Raw genomic sequence first — 20,698 nt, forward strand, 5'->3', positions numbered from 1 at the left:
TTGGAGATTTATTAAGGGGAATGTTCCAAGAAAATTGGCAGGATTTGGGCTGTGCTGTTTGCAGAGCACTGCATGTTCCCCCGTCCTTGGTTTCTTCGCCCTTTGTTCGTCTTTTGAGGACAAGAGGCATTGGCGTGACTCACTGTTCTCCCCATTCCCCTGAGAGTAAATGCCATCAGAACTCCTAACAGCAAAAAAAGAAAAGAAAAAAAGAGGAAAAATACATCCTCAGCTCTTTCGGAATGGTCTCTGGTGTCCTGAGAACTGACAGGTAAGATTCCAACCAGCACTTTTCTGGCTCAGGGTTCCTGGCTTGCCACGTTTGTTTATATTTATATATATTTTAAATATTGTAAACAACCATCAGCAAGATTATAATACACAACAGCAAAGGAAAGGAATGAAGGAGACCAGGTCTGGAGAAGGAATCATTGGCATATTGGACACAGAAGATCAAAACAGAAGAGTGTAAAAGTGAACAATTAGGAAAGAGTACCCTGTTCCCCAAACACGAGGGATTTGGGAGCAGTGACATGCAAATATGCCAATTTCATGCTCTGTCAATATCTCATTTTTCCCCATTTTAAATTCAGTTCTCCACATTCCCACATCAGTTTGTGACTTAAAAAAAAAGTCATGAAAATTCATCAGCATTTTAGTGCAAATTTATCCTAATACACCTTCAGAAAGTGATTTCCCCTAATATATTGCATTTTGTTACATCATTTTCACTATTATAAGCGTTGATATGTGCACTTTAGCCTAATGTAATGCATTTTTGTGACACATTACTTAGGTGGATAACTTCGCTGCAAAATTCAGAGAAGGTTACATTTTAAAGGATGGCCGATTCTAGGGATCATCTACAGGTCCTAGGATTATTTGCAAGAAGCCATAACTGTTTAAAGTATTATAAATGTGCTTTATAAATTCATTATGTGGCCTATTTCTACTTCAAAATAAACCCCATTGAATTCACTGGGGCTGACTTCCCAGGGAAGTGGGGTTGGTATTGAAACCTATGGGTTGCATTTCATAAAGTTCTATTAAGAGCAGACCAACTGAAAATAGTAAATTAGTTATATCCACTCATTTAAATGTGTTGTAGCCACTGCTAGTCATACTCAGAGCAGGCCCACTGGAAATAATTGACATGACGAAATTAGATCCATTTCATTTAAAGGGGTTCTACCCTTGAGTTGAACAGAGATGGGTGCAACCCAGTAGGCCTCCTCTGAGTAGGACTAATATTGGGTACAACCCTAAGTCTATATTTTATATTATTTTTTGCATTATAGAAGCTGCTGCCTTTGATGAGCTTGCAAATTAGCCAGAATATAAAAGGCAGCATCACTTAAATCCTTTTATAAACGTTTGCTTTCCAGCTTAAAAAAAAGAAGAAGAAGCAAAAGGATAATATGCTGATTCCATCTGGACTCTAGAGTCCAAAGAAAAGAACTCAAAGTCCGCCCAAGAGGCCCCTGAAATTATACTGTACGCATATATATATATATATATCCGCCTGTGTCCTCATTGGCAATATCACATGGTCCTGGAAGGGATCACAGATACAAGCCGTGGAACATTAACTGTGGAGCCTCAACAAGATTGCACATTGACCACGCTTCCCTTACCTCCTGGCTGAACTTCTTTGCTTTGCCTTCGATGGCATCCATAACCCAGGAACAGATCCATAAGGTAAGGAGGGAAATGCCAACAAGAAAAGGTGGATAAAAATGTGTGTGCCCTGGTGAGTCGCTTGGAATTAACAAAGCTTTCCACTGATTCCCCCACCCCCGCTGGCCACCCTCTGAAACTGGATTTAGCAATGATTAACTCAATGAATTTATCTCTTGTTTTTTTGTGTGCACCCATATGGAGAGAGAAACATCCTGCCATGACTTGAAATATATTGTTGGCCTTTTGCACACCCTTTCTTTCGATCCTTCTCATTCATCCCCCGATCTTTCTCTTTATCCGTTGCCTCTCTTAAACTCTGAAAATCCGCCTCTCTTTATCCATAATCTCCTTGGGCAATGTGTTCTCCAAAGTAAGCAGGCGCTTCATTCCAGGGGGTTGTTGCTGCAATGGTGTTGCAGGTTAATTTTCTTTTCTTTTTCAATGTTGTTTTGAATTTTATTTTATAATGTTGTTTTTGTTTGTTGTTTAGTCATCGTAGTCATGTTCGACTCTCCGTGACCCCATGAACCAGAGCATGCCTTGGAAACTCTCACTTTCTTCTCAAAGCTCTCCTTTTTTATGTCCATGGAGTTTTCTTGGCAAAATACTGGAGTGGTTTGCCAGTTCCTTCTCCAATTTATTTTATAATGTACAGAACGATTATAACAGATGAAAATCAAAACCGTAAAATAGGCACACAGAATAAATACAGTTACTGAGCAGTTCAGTAACAAAGTCCAGGTCAAGAAAGAAAAAAGAATGAAAGTTGTCTTCACATGAAGGAAGAATATTTAACTGTTACTTGATTTTCAAGTAGAGTTCCCAATTTGCCAGGCTTGTAACGAAGGTTGCATTGAAAACGAGGGTTCAGCAGTAAAGAAATGCCAAATCATATAAAAAGGTTCTAGACCCTTTCAAAATCTCAAATTATGTGCAATTTCCTTCACTATACCTGCATTCCTGAGTGGTACCAAGTGTCCAGTGTAAGATTTGGGGCTGTTTTCCATTGCGTTCCAATTACTATTTGAGCTGCAAATACCATATACAAGACAGAACCTTACGAAAATAAATCTACATTGGTATCCTCAACAATTCAATGACATTAATTTTGAACAGCAAACAATAGTTCCTCTGGCAGTACTGATCATTTCTGTCAAAATTAAACAATTAAAGAATTCTAAGAATCTTGAACCAACGTACATTCCCACCACAAATGTGTTGTGGTTTGATTTGATAGATAAGAAACAATGGCAAATTTGAGTCAATAAAGCAGAAATCTCTCTGGATTTCTTGCTACTTCTGTGGGAACGTTTATCAGGACATTACGTATCTCCTAAAAGTCAGAGCCTAACATTATTGTGAGAAGGACCACCTCAAAGTATGCTAGGAACTCAATTCTTTGGTTGAGAGAGCCCTATACAGTGCCACTGAAACCACAGATTTAGGGGTTTTATGGTTTTCTTTTATTTCAGTTTCAGAGACCCCAGATCCCTCCCAGGGCTTAGAGCAGGGGTCGGCAACCTAAGGCCTATGGGCCACAAGCAGCCCATGGGGGTCATTTACCCGGCCCATGGACCCCCGCTGCCCGCTTGGGGACCCCACCACCCGCTCGGTTGGCTGGCTCCCATGTGCTGTGCTAAACCAGCACGGAGCAGAGTGGGGACGGCCTTCTGTGATGCTAGAAGGGACCTCCTGCAGCCAATGGGAAGCTGCACATGTCTCCTCCGTGCCGGAAGGAGCACTGGAAATAGTATTTGCACATGTGCACGCTCGCACACACTCCGGCCCACCGTGGCATCTGTGGGACCGTGAACCGGCCCAAGCCACAGAAACTTTGCTGACCCATGGCTTAGAGCAAGCAAGAACAGCGGATGCTTTTGTGCAACAAATGAGTCATTGGAAAGAGTTAAGACTTATTGCTCAAAGACCTAGGGTCATCACCAGCTGTATCAGATGATTCATTGAAAAAGACTCCAACATAACTCTATGGAGCACTATGATTTGTAGTACCGTCCAGCAGGGAATAGGGCAGAAATTTGATTTGGTTCACATTTAAAGGAAAACTTACCCTAATTTGCACTTTCAGAAACTATCTGTGAACTGAAATGCAGTCATCTTTTGAAACTTGTACTTCTCCGAATGTTGCAATGCTGCTTTTCAGCCAAGTCATGTGTAAAAATAATAATGCACATACTAGGGTATATAGCATGCAGAAAAATAAACACCCAAGTAAAAATAAAATACCCCACCCCAAAATGCATTCTGTTAGGGGAAATGGCATTCTTCGCCAAATCGTGTATAAATTGCATACAAAAATGTGCATGTTGGGGAGAGAGTCACACTGAAACGCTGATGAATTTCTGCGAGGACTTTTTGAAAAAGTAAATAAATCACAAACTGATATGGAAATGTGGAGAAAAGCGGGGGGGGGGGGGAGAGAGAGAGAGAGAAACTGAGCAAAAGTGAAAATGCCAGATTTGCCTATCTCTTGATTCTAGTTGTTGTGGTGATGGTGATGATAACAAAATGTCCTCCCTCCTACCCCCCAGTTCCGCCAAGATGGCTTCCTTGTTCTTGACCAGTTTTTCAGCTCTGAAGTGTGTGGGGCCATGAGGGCCCAGATCCAAAAGATCATTGCTGACATGGACGTGCCTCCTCACTGCCGTACAGAGTTTTCAACCCGGGAAGATGAACAGCTCCAGGCACAGGTGCAGAAACTAGCTTCTGTCACATCTCCCACCACAAAAACCACTGAAGCATGGTTAAAGGGGCAGGCTAGTACCAGGGAGACCCCAGGGTTCAAATCCCCACTTCCTTGTAGCTAGATTCAGTTTCATTTACAGTGGTGCCTCGCAAGAGGAAATTAATCCGTTCCGCGAGTCTCTTCGTCTTGAGTTTTTTTCGTCTTGCGAAGCATGGCTATTAGCGGCTTAGCGGCTATTAATGGTTTAGCGGCTTAGCGGCTATTAGCGGCTTAGCAGCTTTAAGAAAAAGGAAACAAACTCGCAAGAACTCACAAGACGTTTTGTCTTGTGAAGCAAACCCATAGGGAAATTCGTCTTGCGGAACGACTCAAAAAACGGAAAACTCTTTCGTCTAGCAAGTTTTTCGTCTTGCGAGGCATTCATCTTGCGGGGCACCACTGTATTTGTTTCTAATCCTTAGGCAATGTGAGCTGTATCTGTATGACAACCAGCTTTAAAACAGAAAAGAAAAGAATAATATTTTTTTATTTGTTTTATTGCTTGCTGTTTGCAGCCCTGGGCTCCTTTGAGAAGGATGGGATATATATTTAATAAAGGAATAAGTAACATGAAGTAACATGGCACCTCTATTTTGCTATTTGCATTTTTGAGGACAATATATTGTTGATAACAGTAATAATAATAATGATTTGCTTCCAACAACTTACACTTTTTTCTCTTTCCTTTTTCACTATGCCAACCTCTTTTTGGGGACAGATGCAGGTAAACCCCTTTTTTGCCATGCAGACAGGATAATGGTCCGTTGCTGCAGAGTAACTCAGAAGAGCAGCCTACCCCTCAGCCCCAGCTTTTTGAACTATTAAGAGCCAGGGTGGCAGAGCAGTTGCTCTGTTGGGTAGGAACCAGGGGGAGAGTTCAAATCCTTTCTCAGCCACACAGCTTGCTAGACAACTGTGGGCCTGTTGCAATCTCTCAGCCTTAACCTACCTTACAAGGGTTGCTGTGAAAGTTACCATATTTTTCGCTCTATAGGATGCACCCGACCATAGGACACACCTTGTTTTAGAGGGGGAGAACAAGGGAAAAAAAATATTCCCCTCTCTGTGCAGTGCCCCTTCAGCGAAGCGGCAGGAGAAACGGAACCCCTTCCATTTCTCCTCCCGCTTAGCTGAAGGGGCGCTGTGCCTTAGCTGAAAGGGCACCCACCCTTCAGCGAAAGAAACCCGAAGTCTCTGGAGCGCAGCGGGAGCTCCCTTTGAAGCCTGAAGAGCGAGAGGGGTCTCCAGGCTTCAGTGAAGGCAACCCGAAGCCTCCGGAGCGCGGCAGGAGCACTCCCACTGCGCTTCGAAGGCTTCGCGTTGCTATCGCTGAAGCCAAAGAGCCTGCATTCGCTCCATAAGACTCACACACATTTCCCTTTAATTTTTGGAGGGGAAAATGTGCGTCTTATAGAGCGAAAAATATGGTAAATGGCTTGAGACAGTATCATTGTGTGCTCCCCTGATCTCTTAGGAGGAATATGGGATAAAAATATTATATTCTTGAAGTAAAAACAATGCACTCACTTCTGTGCATGGATGTACACTTGTGCAACAAAACTCCCCTCCGCTTCTTCTCCCCTCAGCAGCTTCCCCAGTCAGTTTTGTAGGGTTGAGGGAACCCCATAACATATTTAGGGGGTGCATGAGGTGCGGAGAGGTGTGGAAGTTCCATTGCACAAGCATAAATCCTTGCACTGGTGGAAAGAGTTAGCGCTGCATTGGAGACAACCAGATATATATTATAGAAGCATGCCTTTATCTAACTGAATAAAATTCCAGTGCCAATTCCAGTGTGTTGTAACTGACAGGAGTTATCCAAATAATAGGAGATTATGGGCATATTCAATTTCTCATTAATTTGGAAGCTACAGTTTAGTACACAGGGCTTACTTCTGAGTGAACACACATAGGATTAAACCATGACATGTTAAGTTTATACAATCTCAAAGAAAGAGGAAGGGCTATAGCTCAGCAGCAGAACACCTGCCTTGCATGTAGAAGGTCCCAGGTTCAATCGCCAATGGCATCTCTAGGTAGGGCTGGGAGAGACTCCTGCCGGTCTGTGTAGAGCATACTGAGCTAGATGGATAAATGGTTTGACTTTGTTTAATGACAGTTTCCTAAGTCTTAAAGAATGGATTATAGCTCTGCAGTTAAAGGGGCCACATGACTTCATCGCAAACAACATTTTTAATAGCTTATCATCATTTCCATATTGAACTTCTTACCAATTTTATAATTTGTATTTGGTTTAAGGGAGGAGCACCTTACAAACTGCACAAAATATTAAAATAAACAGCCTCAGTATTCATTGTGAGATGATAATATTTTTATTTTGGCCTCCAATAGGGCAGCGCGGAATATTTTCTAACCAGCGGAGACAAAATCAGATTCTTTTTTGAAAAAGGTGTTTTTGATGGAAAAGGTAAGCATTTTCTAATTTTTTTTAAAAAGAAATCTAGATTAAAACAAAATGAAATTAAAATAATAACCCAGTAGAAAAGATGAAGAAAAAAGTACAAACCCCTCAATATATTCCACATTTAATTAGATGTTACAACATAAAGCAGCCTGATACAGGAAGAGGAGAAAGCAAATGTTATGATAAATACCAAATAAAGCCACATTTCATTGGGACTTGTCACCCCCATGATTGGCAAATGACTCCAAAATGAATGTGAAATCACAGGTACATTAATATATAACAGTTTCTCAGAAATGAGAATAAACATTACTCTGTGGAAGCAAATGTTTAATGAAAAACCAGAGGACTCCTTTCAGTTCTGTGATATGACCAAACTATTTTGGGAGTGGAGATGGGATCAGCTTTTCCTCCCCCCCCCCCATAAAATTTTATGACGGTTTTTTTCATAATACAGTACAATAAAAAATAAACTAATCTAAGCAAAAACAGAAACTGAAAAAGGAAAGGAAAATGCAGTCGTCTCTCAAAGGCATAGCTGTCAACGTTTCCCTTTTTTAAAAGGGAAATTCCCTTATTCTGAATAGGATTCCTCGCAAGAAAAGGGAAAAGTTGACAGCTATGCTCAAAGGTAGCTCTGAACCCCTGTCACCCACAGAAAGGGGTGGACCCTCCCATCTCTCACCTGGGAGCTCCCCTTTCTTCTCCCAGCCTCTCACCTTGGGAGATCCGCCCTTGCCTGCCTCACACACAGGGTCCTTTACCAGCCCAGTCATCACCTTCATGTATGCATAATCTGAAATATACTTGGAGTCGAGAGTGGATTTCATGCTCTTTATGCAGCTCATAGTGGTGAGGAGGAATGGATGTTCCCCCAAAGTATCTGCTTTATACAATATTTACACAATGGGCTGCACATGATTGGCTAATTCCGTAATTCTCCTGTAGGCCAATCAGGTTGTGGATTCACTTCCATCTGGAGCTGTATTGGGTGGCTCCTGCAGACCAATCATACTGCTGCATTGTTCTAGGACCAATCAGACTGCTGCATTGTTCTAGGACCAATCAGACTGCTGCATTCTGAATCCTATTGTTCTAGGACCAATCAGACTGCTGCATTTTGGATCCAACTGTTCTAGGACCAATCAGACTGCTGCATTTTGGATCCTATTCAACTCAGTACATAACATAATCCCAGAGGAGAGGACACCAAGGAAAACAAAAAATAAAGACAGAATAAGGAAGAGAGAAATAGAAGGTGGGGGGGGGGGAAAGAAATTAAAAGGGCTTCTGATTTTTCATCTGTCAGTTACATACATTTCTTCCTTAGAGGGTTGTGCAAACCAATATAATTAATGTTGCTTTTTGTAGGATGGGGGGAATGGGGATGAGTTGATGGAACCAAAGGCGGCAGTTGCTGAAAAAGTTTGGGAACTTTTCCTAAATTGATCTAAACTGATATAACCAGTGCTTTTTTTCTGGGGGTACGCAGGGGTATGCATACTCCTAAACATTTTGTGAATTTAAGTTTGGCCTCATTAAGGGGCAGAATTTCAATATGAGTAGTAAAATGTAAGTACTCCTAAATATTTCTTTTCTTTAATTATTTTTTAGAAAAAAAGCACTGGATATAACATATGTGCTATGTGATTTATGTTGTATTCAACATTTTTCTTTCCTAGGAGATTTTCTTGTTCCAAAGGAAAAAGCTGTTAATAAAATTGGCCATGGTAAGTATTAAAGACAGCAGTGTATGAAAATGATACACACTTGGCAGTCCATTTCTCCATAAAGCATTTTGCAAAAGCCAAGCCATGGACCCCCTACTTTTGACATTTTTTATAACTCTATGGTAGTTACCTGTCCAAAGCAATTTTTTGAAGAAAATGTGGGGTAGCCCCTAATATGAAAAGGATTTTAGGTGTACTAAAAAACAGACCATAAAATTTGTGATATTACCGCAACTTGTCTATCCGCAGAAAGTAGAAACAACTTGTTGCCATTGTTTCATTACAACTGAATTTTTTAAAAAGCAATTGTGTCCCTAACTTGCAAGTGCTCTATACGCAGAAAGCTTTTTATATGAGTATTCACACATGCTATTCCTTACTTGTAATCTGAGAGGGTATATTTTAGCAAAACTTTGCAACATAGGGTTCTGCTAAGTGAGGGATCTTGCACCTTCAAGACATAGGTGAAGGCTTGGTCAGGGCTTGATAACACATTGGTGAAGACTGAGTAGAAAACAACTGGGATTTTGTAATGTTGGTAATACTACTACTACTACTACTACTGCTAGTAGTAGTAGTAGTAGTAAAAGTGCCTGCAGGTATCTGAAGAATGCAGGTATCTGAAGAAGTGTGCATGCACACAAAAGCTTATACCCAGAGCAAACTTAGTTGGGCTCTAAGGTGCTACTGGACAATTTTTTTATTTTTTTTAAATAATGTATTTAGTCTTCCTGTGCCCAAGTTTCATCCTTGGTTTAAAGAGCTTAATTAAATACAGTACTTTTTGGGAGTGAGGTTTTTATTTTTGCTGATTACCCAATAGGAACAACCAACTTTTTAATTTATTAAGATTCAGCTGTACATCCGTTTCCTCCCCTCCCCCCCATTGTAGCCATATAGCTTCCCAAAGAAAACAAAAAACAACATCCACGCAGGCTGCCTTTTGCACTACATAGGCCTGGTACTGATACATCTCCCAGGACTGGTATGAAGGGCAGACTGCAATGGCTACTTCACTCGGTGGTACAGTATTGCAAGTGAAATCACCACTGCTCTTGGCTGCCTCCAGCTGGAGCTGATAGCAGAGGGACACAGGAGCAGGGGTGAGGTTTCACCAGCGATATACTGCTGAGTGAAGCCACCATCCCACTCTGCTCTCATACTGTCAGAGGGAGAAACAAGGTACGTCGGTGAGGTGCTGATAGAACTTGTTTCTCCCTCTGCTTCTTTAAACTGCTCAGCTGACGAGTGCACAGCTGTACTTGCCTCAGCCAAGCAATTTTACAGAACCCCTGACCTGCCACCTGCTCACATGAGCCAGTGGCGGGGTGGTTTTCCATGAAAATGCTCCACTAAGGGGTGCACGGTTGCCCCTCTCCTCAGCTGAGCAGAGCCCCCAGCCCACCACTTGCTCCTTCACTGGGGGGCAGGAAACCTCTTCCATCCTCCAGCTGAACAGTTCAGCGCAGGTGAGGCTGAAAGGGATCAGGACTCGACTCGTTCACTGTGTAGGGTTGGGCCATGTATCTTGGCTGCGTCTTCCTTCCCTAAGGCAGGAATGACCGTGCAGGCTAATTGTTTCCCTTCAAGGTCAATGGTTGTTGTCTTTCAGAGCCGGGAAGGAATTCCCCTGCTCTGCAGGTTTTGCCTTCCCCTTAGGAATTGTTACAACTTTGGTGGTTTTAGGCCTTGGGTGGAATCCTTTAGTCCATCAACGGAATGGAGGGGTAATGCACCCTTCCCACAGCAGTGTTGCAGGGCCCTGTTAGAGCGGAGTCACTGACCATAAGCACTCATTGGAGGGTCAAACTCCCCTCAGCAACAGGAAAAGGGGAGGGCAGCTGTGTAAACGCACGTTTTGCAGTGCCCCTCATATTCCTGACTGACCCTGCCTAGCCACAGACCCCCAGCTAGGAGGCTGAGAGAGATACGTACCCAATGCCTAAGCCAAGGCTTTACTACATCTGAAATTAATAAAGTTGTAGCCAATTTAATCCCATATCTACACTGTCTTGTGTCTTTATTGATTTGGGGCCTGGCTCCCGGGGAGCTGGGTTTGCTCCTGGGCCCGCAAGAAGCAGCCGAGATAAATTCCAGTCACTGTGATGTATCAGCATATACTGGTATTTAGTTGCTGATATATCACAATGTGAATGGGATTCAGGTGGCGCTGTGGGTTAAACCACAGAGCCTACGGCTTGCCCATCAGAAAGTCGGCGGTTCGAATCCCCACGACGGGGTGAGCTCCCGTTGTTCGGTCCCAGCTCCTGCTAACCTAGCAGTTCAAAAGCATGAAGTGCACGTAGATTAATAGGTACCATTCCAGCAGGAAGGTAAACAGCATTTTCGTGTGCTGCTCTGGTTCGCCGGATGCTACTTAGTCATGCTGGCCACATGACCTGGAAGCTGTATGCCGGCTCCCTCTGCCAATAAAACGAGATGAGCGCCGCAACCCCAGAGTCATCCACAATTGGACCTAATGGTCAGGGGTCCCTTTCCCTTTACCATTATATCACAATGTTGAAAAGAAAGTATTGCCCAGCCCTAAATCATCAGAGGATGAGCTGTTGTGCTAATCATAGTGGCAATTTGCTTAGCTATTTCCCCTGTGGGACAAGACATGAATCCGAAACTCGTAAGGGAAGATTCACTGAAAACCCTACCTACAAGCAGTGGGAGAGTCCTCTAAACTTGATAGTTGTTGAAAGCAATTAGAAATAATTTTCAGTTTAGAAATAGATAACAAGGGGAAGGAATCCCTTACATTTTAAAAAATGATAATAAGCATTTGAGCTGTTTGCACTCCCCGCCCCCCAATTGCAAGAGCCCATGGGAACTGTGTCAAAGGTTTGTGCCCAATCCCAGCTCACCTGCCATCCAGCAACTTTTCCACAAGTTTCCCCCCTGCCGGCAAGCAGGCACTGGTCATGAGCAGAGGCTGGGTGATCCGTGGAAGGCTTTCACTGTAGAAATTAAGTGAGCCCCTGGCAGGAGATGGTGCCGCAGACTCCCTGGGTGTGTTCTGCGGACCCCCAGGGGCCCCCGGACCCCTAATTGGGAGCCACTGGTGTAGACAATACTGAGCTAAATGAACCCAAATGGCCTCCTTCACTATAAGACAGCTTCCTATGTTCTGCAAATGTGTGCCTCATTTCAAACTGAATCATCTGGATGTGAGGCCCGAAAACTCATCAGCACACTTACCTGGTAACGCATTCCATTGAAATAAGTGTGATTTACCTCTAAGTCAAGATGCATAGGATTGCGTTTTCATTGATGGACCCCCTTCATTGCTGTTTTTAGAAAGGGTAAAGGGATGTCCCTTTCCCTTGATCAGGAAGGTGATTGGATGAGATACAGTAAGTTGCAACAGCAAAAAAGCAGGGACAATTTCTACTTGCTTCATCTCTCCCCCGCTCTTTTGCAGCGTTGCATGCATACAATTCCACCTTCAAGCAGATCACTCACTCCTCAGACGTGCAGGTGAGTTTGAGTGCCAACCAAAAGCCCCAAGTCCATTTAGACCACATTTCCACCATGCATTCAAAGCACCCCTCATACCCCTTTTAACAGTCATGGCTTCCTCCAGCAAATCCTGGTAGCTCTGTTCAGGGTTCTGAGATTCATTAGATCATCCCCCGTTCCTTTCCCAAAGCTATAGTTCCTTGCGAAGAGGGGTGGATGGTCCAGGCATTCTGGGAACTGCAGCTGTGTGTGTAGAGCAAGGGAGTTTTCTAGCAACTCTCAGCATGCTGAACAAACTGCACCAAAAACCATGGCAACAGCAGTTACAAGGGTGGTGAGAGTTGTTAGGAGACCCCTGTTTTGCACAGAGAGCTACAATTCTCAGAGCAGATCCACCCCTCTTCCCAGGGAACCCTGGGATTTGTTGCTGGGGGTGGGGGAGACAGGGGGGTCTCCTAACAACTCTCAGCACCCTTAACTAACTACAGCTCCCAGGATTCTTTACATTAAGTCATGACTGTTTAAAGGGGCACAGTATGGTGTGAATGTGACTTTGGAAAAAACAATACAGTGGTACCTTGGGTTACATACGCTTCAGGTTACAGACTCTGCTAACCCAGAAATAGTACCTTAGGTTAAGAACTTTGCTTCAGGATGAGAACAGAAATTGGGCTCCGGTGGCGCGGCGGCAGCAGGAGGCCCCATTAGCCAAAGTGGTGCTTCAGGTTAAGAACAGTTTCAGGTTAAGTACGGACCTCCGGAACAAATTAAGTACTTAACCTGAGGTACTACTGTATGGGGAACTATTGGTTCATACTGTTTCTGCTCCCAGGTTCACAATAGCCTTATTTTGAAAGGAACTGAGCTACTGGTATGACAAAATCTGGCATGTAGCTTTGCTGGATAAACTTTCCCACCAATGACAGGTGATGAGAGGACAATGGGAAAGTGACCAGTTTTCGGCCATCTGGTTTCCATTGGTTGAATATGCTAATGCACTGGAAAATGACTAAAGGTCCCAATGATGTAGAAATAGGTGTGACTGCTCCAAACCTTCAATGGAAAACTTTATCCTGACTGTAAGGAATCTCCTATTCTGAAAAATTGTAACAGAAGGGGAAGAGAGCATTTAAATAATTTAATTACTGCCTCTGACAGCTTCTTTTACATGACTTGCATTGTCATAGTCCAGTGGTTCCCAAAGTGGGCAGTGGAGCCACCTGGTGGAGCACAAAGCGATAAGGGGGTAGTAGGGGGGCGCTGGAGGTGTAAACAAATTCAAAGAGCTGGCACCACTGCATCAAGTCCTTCGATTTTGTTGAATTAATGAAACTAAATAGCTTTAATTGGGTTTCAAATAAATGTGCAATTGTTACTGTTTTGAATTTTATTGTGCTATTATCTTCCTTAGTGGGTTATGGAGACTGCTAATCTGGAACATGCTTTTTGGGGGAACACCAGGGATGAGTTTATGGAACCAAGGGGGCAGTGGCCCCCCAAAATTTGGGAACCACTGGTCTAGTCCACACTGCACCTGGAATCACACTGTGCAAAGTCTGGGCCTGGACACACTGGCGGAGGAAGAGGAGTGCGGGGGGAGTGCACCGCCCCCAGCAGCGCGATCCCGGTAGGGTGCCATCGCGGCTGCCCCCAGGATGCGTGCCCCGCCCCTGTGGGTGGCGCACCAGCCCCGCCCCCGGGATTCATGCCAGCCCAACCCCACCTGCTCTCCGCCCCCTGGTGCCGGAGCATGAAGCTCTGCCACTGCCTGGACCCTGCACTCATACATCTGAGGCCCTTCTTTGGGTGCCTCCTCCATGAGGGCTGGAGAGTGGCAACACGAGAACAGGCCTTTTCTGTGGTGGCTCCGTGTTTGTGGAATGCTTCCCAAAGGGAGACGCACCTGGCATCATCATTACATATCTTTAGGTGCTAGGCAAAAACATTTTTTTCCAAACAGGTGTTCAGCTGATTAACATCCTTTGGCTTTTTAAGTGTAGTGTTGTTTTTTTTAGAGGGCATTGGTTTTTCTTTTCGTATTCTCATTTTGTATTTTTCTGTTGCGAACCGCCTTGGGATCTTTGGATGAAGGGCAGTATACAAATTGTAATAGTAATAATAAGGTATGGGTCCTGTTTCTTTCCATCAGGCACGGAGGGTTGTTTTTGGTAAGGACATTTCACTTACCTGTCCTACTATCCTTTTTCTGTATACTTTATTTCCCTTTTGCAATATGCAAAACTTCATAAATAACTATATGAGGAGGAATGAAGTTCTCAAGCCCCAAAGGGAGAGATGTGCCTTTGTTTGATTGATTGATTATATTTCTGGCCAATAAATTAAATATGAAGAGTTGAAGAATATTTACACGTTATAGCCATTAAAACCAAATCACATTTTAAAAACTATTTCTGATTGTTAATGCTCTCATTTCAAAAGCCACTGTTTGTGTGAATGTATAATGGAGCCAATGAAGTTGGAGCCATTACAATGAATGGACCTCAGTTAGTCATGCCCATTGATTTCAATGGGTATACACTGAGAGTCCCTATATTTTGTTACCTGCTTCTTTGTAGTTAGCTAGCTTAACAAGCCTGCTTCATAAACTATGGTTTGAAGGTGGCATAGTTTGAAACTGACCATAGTTTGTAAAAAAAAAGCCACAACTGCAAGCAGAGTTTAACAGAAACTGAAAGTAAGTTCCCAAAAATCTCTTCCTGGCTATGTGGAACTAAGTGGTGTGTAGACACGAACCTGAGGCTAGTTATAGCTTGCACATGTCATGACAAACCATATTTCACCATGATGTGTTAACTACTATTTTCATCTAATCTCGTGCAAATTTTGGGATATTTTTCAGGTCCTGGCAAGAAAACTGGGCTTTGAAAACCCAGTGGTGGTGCAAAGCATGTACATATTCAAGGTATGGTAACCTTTAACTCTGCTTATTAACTGAATTAATGAATTAAATGCATTAATAGGACAATCTTTTTGTACTTTCCTCCTCAGTAAAATGGTGTTTCCCCCTTCGTTTTCTAGCAACCTGGTATCGGCGGTGAAGGTGAGGTTCATACTCAGCCTATTTCTACAATGAAAGTAGTTCTGAATAAAGGGCTGGATTAAACAGGAACAGAAGAAAGTCAGACGATTGGTCCGTCTAGCACAGCATTGTCTGCACTGACTGGAGGTAGCTCTCCAAGGTTTCTGGAAGGGAACATTCCCAGCCCTACATGGAGTTTCCATCAGGGATTGAACCTGCAACCTTCTTCCCTGGCCCTTCCCTCCAAATTAAAGTTCCAGACCTCATGGTTCTAAATAAAGGAAATAAGCTGTTTTATACAGTTAGACCATTGAGCCACCTAGCTCAGTACAGTCTACACTGGCTGGCACCACCACCATAAGGATTTCAGACTGGGGTCATTCTCAGTCCTATGTGGAGATGCTGGGGACTGAACACTCCTTCCTGGCCAAGCTGAGTGCCCTCCTTGAATGCTTTTGGAGGGCACACACGGACTTTGATTATGTACAGTGGTGCCTCGCAAGACGAAAAGAATCCGTTCCGCGAGTCTTTTCGTCTTGCGGTTTTTTCGTCTTGCGAAGCAAGCCCATTAGCGGATTAGCGCTATTAGCAGTTTAAGGGCTATTAGCGGCTATTAAAGGCTTAAGTGATTAGCGGATTAGCTGCTAAACGGCTATTAGCAGCTTAGCGCTTTAGAAAAAGGGGGTGGGGAGCGAAAAAACCCCTCAAAAATCGCAAGACATTTTCGTCTTGCGAAGCAAGCCCATAGGGAAATTCGTCTTGCAAAGCACCTCTGAAAACGGAAAACCCTTTCGTCTTGCGGGTTTTCCGTCTTGCGAGGCATTCGTCTTGCGGGGCACCACTGTATTTTGCTTTTGTATGTTTATATGTACAAACTAGCTTACTGTGCAAAGCTAAAATTTACTCCACCGACTTTTGCATCTGGCCCTGACCACTCCTTGCATATGGCGCCCAAAAGGTTTGTCCAGAAGAGAACATAGTGCTCCCTTCTCTTGGGAGTAGATGGGACTTTTGATCTGATGTAGGAAGGCTCTTCTTATATATATATAGGCTGTTGTTTGGCCAAAGATTGATTCTGGTGAGGGGCACGTACACGGCTCCTGATAATCTGGTTCCAGTATAAGTCAGTGTTTCCCAAACTTGTCTCTCCAGCTGTTTTTGGACTACAACTCCCATCATCCGTAGCTAGCAAGACCAGTGGTCAGGGATGATGGGAGCTGTAGTCCAAAAACAGCTGGAGACACAAGTTTGTGAAACCCTGATCTATATTAAGAGATTGAGAGCCAGTGTGGTGTAGTGGCTAGAGTGTCAGACTAAGGCCTGGGAGAGACCAGCTTTCAATTCCCCCACTCAGCCATGTAGCTCACTGGGTGTGACCTTGGGCCAGTCACGGCCTCACAGCCAACCTACCTCGCAGGGTTGTTGTGGGGATGAAGTGAGGAGGAGAACTGTGGAGAAAAAGGTGAGGTATAAATGCAATAAATAAATAAATAAATAAATAAAAAAGAGCACATCTCTTGTTACCTGCTGTCACTAACAAGCCAAGGATATAATAGACCAGTGGCATGGTTAATAGTGAGTGCTGAACTCTTGCACTGCTTTGAGGCTGCAATTCAAGTCAGCAGCGTCCCTCTGCAGTATTACTGTCAATGATAATGTTACAGTCAAGGGAAGGGCAAGTCCATGGAAGAGGAAGGAGGAGAAGTTGTTTACTTTGCAGGGAAGCCCATTTTGCCTTTTCTACCAAGACATCTGAGAATGATGTCCATGGAATCTGACAGGGGATGAAGTGAACACTGCATGCAGAAGTTCCCCCCGTTCAGGCTGGGAAAAGCTCCGTGCCTGGAATCCTGGAGAGCCATTGCTGCCAGTAAGTTTGAATAATACTGAGATAGATGGACCAATTATATGATTTAGAGAATTACAGCATCATGGAACAGTAGGGTTGGGAAGGACCCTCGGGGCCATATAGCCCAGCTCCCTGCAGTGCAGTAATCTCAACTACAGCATCCCTTACAGATGACCATACAACCACTGCTTGAAAACCTCCAGTGAAGGAGAGTCTACCACCTCCCGAGGGAGTTTGTTCCATTGTCAAACATTTCTTACTACCAGGAAGTTCTTCCCGGTGTTTAGCCAGAATCTCCCTTCTTGACTACATGAGGGTTGGAGAAAACCTTTGTTTAGTGTGACATTCGAGCCAGCTGTTTGCATCTGTGCGATCTGTTGCTTCCAGTGACGCCACACCAGGATGCCACCTTTCTACATACGGAACCTTTGGGGCGAGTGATCGGCCTCTGGATCGCCCTGGAAAACGCCACCCTAGAGAATGGCTGTTTGTGGTTCATCCCTGGCTCTCACACAAGTAAGAAATTAGTAGCATGGCATTTGACTTGATAGGAAAGCAACTGCAGACCCACAACATCTGGTTGGCACCACATTGGCTGCCCTTGCTACAGCTTCATTTGGCACAACAGTGGTAACATTTGTCCCGTGCCCTCAGCCTTGTTGCTGTACTTCAGTGACTCTTCTGCCTATCCTGTCCTGAGAAGCTTCCTCCTCTGGCAGGCTGGTTGCTTGGCCCCTCTCCCTTCATCAGCAAATGAGCACTGCTAATGAGAGAGTACAGGCATGAGTGGGGTGAGTGGGATGCTTGAAAACCCACCAAAGGGGAGAGCTGGGCACTGGATGTTTCAATGACCTGCCTTTTGATTGGCAGGCCAGCACAGGGACACAAAGTGGAAGTATGGCTTGGAGGCGGCACCCTTTTGAGGGATGTGGCAAGGAGGAGGCAGAGCTGAGCTGCCAGGTTGGAGAAAGGCTGTGATGCAGCCCAGGACCAACAGAGACAGGGTGCACAGCCAACCAGCCAGTGGGTGGGGAGCACTTAGTGGGACCTCTATCTGCAGCTCTGCAGGGCAGGTTGACTGCCCCTGGACATGGAGGCTGTACTGCTGGCTGCCCTGTTTGACAAATGGCCCTGTTTGTGGCCATTTGCTATGGATTGCAAATTGGGCTAGAATTATGATGATGATGAAGATGATTCTATGTTGCTTTTTTATATTGACAGGGACTCAATCTCCCCACAATCTAACGATTGTGTATTTAATTATATATACAGTCATACCTCGGGATGAATACGCTTCAGGTTAAGCATTTTCGGGTTGTGCTCTGCGGCGACCCAGAAGTAATGGAACGTGTTACTTCTGGGTTTCGCCGCTCGCGCATGCGCAGACGCTCAAAATGACGTCATGCGCATGTGCAGAAGCAGCAAAATGCGTTACATTCACTTCAGGATGTGAATGGGGCTCCGGAACAGATCCCGTTCGCATCCAGAGGTACCACTGTATATTAAATTTATTAACTGTATTAAATAATATTAACTATATTATAAACACTTTAATTTACAACATGGAAATTTAAATCAATGTGTGGCCGGCAGGTTGTGTGTCCAACTACTATTGCAGCCCACTTGGTCTGAGAGGCTGGACCACCTAGGCCTAGAGTATTGCTTTGCTTGGAGAGATCTTGCCAGGGCATCTGTGTACAAGACACAAGTCTGTCAACATGTCCTCCTTGGCACTTTCTGTGGCATCCTTCACGTTTCCAACGTGCTGTTTTATAGGTGGGATCACTCGGCGTATGGTTCGTACTCCCCCAGGCACAATCCCCTGCACAAAGTTTGTTGGCTCTGAGCAGACGTACGATGACAGGCAATTCATTCCAGTGCCTGTTGAGAAAGGTAAACTTGACAACAAGGGTAAACATTAAGAGGAATATAGATATTAACTGCTGGGCATCATGCCACTAACACAATGCAGAGAAGACAGGGGGATGTTCAGGTAAGCACCTCACTCTCCTTTCTTTGCTACACAACAAAGGTTACCACAGGTTTTGATTCAGATCCAATAGACAGTACTAGGCTAGGGGGAATGGTAATGTGATTGGTGCTTTGACTTTGCAAATTCATGCACTTGCTTGGTATGACGGTGTGTTGCTTTTAAATCACAAAATAGGTGGCCTCATTCTGATCCATGGTGAGGTTGTCCACAAAAGTGAGCCGAACCTCTCCGAAAAGTCCCGCCACGTCTACACTTTCCATATCATGGAGGCGAAGGACACGTCTTGGAGCCCAGAGAACTGGTAGGAAGGAGGCTGTAGATCAGAGAACTCTTTGCAATATAAAAGGGACCTCGGAGGTGATCAATTGCTAAGCACTATGCACTTGCCCCCACCACAAAAGCTTTCAAATCTTAGAAGGGCTGCAGCTCAGTGACAGAGCATCTGCTTTGCATGCAGAAGTTTCAGAGGTTCAATACCCAGTAGCATCTCCAGGTAAGGTGGGGGGAAGACCTCCCAGCCTGAAACTCTAGAAAGCTGTTGAGAGTCAGTCCAGACCATCGTGTGCCAGATGGACCAAGGGTCTGACTCAGTATAAAGAAGCTTCCTATATTCCTATGTAAGCCAGCCCTTTTCCTAGAAGGTTGCCCAGAAGGAAATGTGCTCATTGGGTCAAAAAAGGTTCCCTACCCCCACCTTCCTTAGGGAGATTCAATTTCCATGCATGTTGTGCTCTAGTTAATCTGTTAGTATTCTATGTTCCAACATACCATACCTTTTTTTGTCTTCTAGGCTTCAGCCAACCCCTGAGTTGCCTTTCCCCTCTTTGTACACACAAAACTAACAACTGGAGTGCAAAGTGGCGACTGACCAGCCCATGCCTCGGAGTTCACTGCCAGCTACTTTTCCTTTTTTAAAATCTAGCTTTGTGATTTCTTGTTTCCAGTCTTGTCTCATCTTTAATGTGGAAGATACCTCTTCCGGGCAGGATGGGAGAATCAGAGTCAGTGCAGTCCTTAGTGCTAGATTGGGGAAGACCCAGGTTCTAATCTCCACTTGGGCCAATCACATACACTCTCAGCTTAGCCAACCTCACAGGGATGTTGTGAAGATAAAAGGATGGGTATGTGTGGCAGGGAGGAGAGAACCACATACTGTGGAGTTGTATCCAATGGTAGTCCAACTAGCCTAGATCTACTGGGTTGTATCCAATGAAGTTCTACCCAGAGTAGGCCCATGGAATTTAATCAACCTAAGCTAGTCATTTTCATTCATTTAAAAGGCCAGGACTATAGAAGGCATTGAAATGGATGAAAGTGACGAACAGAGGCATTCATTTCATTGGCTCTTCTCTGAGTAGAACTTTGTCAGAGACAACTCTCTGTCTCTTATTCCTTGGAGGAAGCCTGGGATACAAATGTAATAAGTAAATAAGATTTGTATAAATGATGGAATATAATTACACTAAATAGACTGGCAGCACCAAATAAATCTTAAATGTGTAGGAATATTCTGTGTTTTCCCTGTTTTACAGTGTTGCTTATGAACAAGGGGGATTTCAGTAAGGCACTAGCTATGTCCTGCAAAAATAACCTATGCATATCTACTGGGAAGAAACTCTCACTGAATTGAGTGGTACATACTCCCAGGTAAAACTGCATGTGTAGAACTGCAGACTTAACAGCACACAAAATCTACTGTTCAAGATGTCCATTATGAATTGCCTCCTGACAGGGTTGCTTCTGGGCCGCACACTGACAGCCATAGAAAAGACC

General features: G+C 44.1%; 1 protein-coding gene across 3 annotated transcripts; it reads left to right on the top strand.

Moving 5' to 3' along the window:
* The first annotated feature begins 109 nt into the window (after positions 1-109).
* On the top strand, positions 110-20,431 carry PHYHD1 (phytanoyl-CoA dioxygenase domain containing 1). 3 transcript variants are annotated; one of them, XM_083424004.1, is made up of 12 exons: positions 110-271; positions 1,386-1,698; positions 4,230-4,388; positions 6,776-6,851; positions 8,531-8,578; positions 12,006-12,061; positions 14,904-14,966; positions 15,083-15,104; positions 17,320-17,448; positions 18,709-18,825; positions 19,100-19,226; positions 19,716-20,431. In XM_083424004.1, the coding sequence occupies exons 2-12, from the start codon at positions 1,666-1,668 to the stop codon at positions 19,765-19,767; spliced, it is 882 nt and encodes a 293-aa protein (XP_083280130.1). In that variant the 5' UTR covers positions 110-271; positions 1,386-1,665; the 3' UTR covers positions 19,768-20,431. The 3 variants fall into 3 exon arrangements, with proteins under 3 accessions (XP_083280130.1, XP_083280132.1, XP_083280131.1); XM_083424006.1 differs by lacking the exon at positions 4,230-4,388; XM_083424005.1 differs by lacking the exon at positions 1,386-1,698 and having other exon boundaries at positions 124-271.
* The last annotated feature ends 267 nt before the right edge of the window (positions 20,432-20,698 follow it).

Source organism: Podarcis tiliguerta, assembly GCF_965153285.1.
Source record: "Podarcis tiliguerta genome assembly, chromosome: Z".
Lineage (NCBI taxonomy): Eukaryota > Metazoa > Chordata > Lepidosauria > Squamata > Lacertidae > Podarcis > Podarcis tiliguerta.

Bases quoted from the DNA above. Each gene is read 5' to 3' on its own strand.
- PHYHD1 (XM_083424004.1), top strand. From the start codon at position 1,666: ATGGCATCCATAACCCAGGAACAGATCCATAAG. The intron at 4,389-6,775 runs GTGCAGAAACTA...GGCCTCCAATAG, and splicing joins ATGAACAGCTCCAGGCACAG to GGCAGCGCGGAATATTTTCT. The intron at 6,852-8,530 runs GTAAGCATTTTC...TTTCTTTCCTAG, and splicing joins AGGTGTTTTTGATGGAAAAG to GAGATTTTCTTGTTCCAAAG.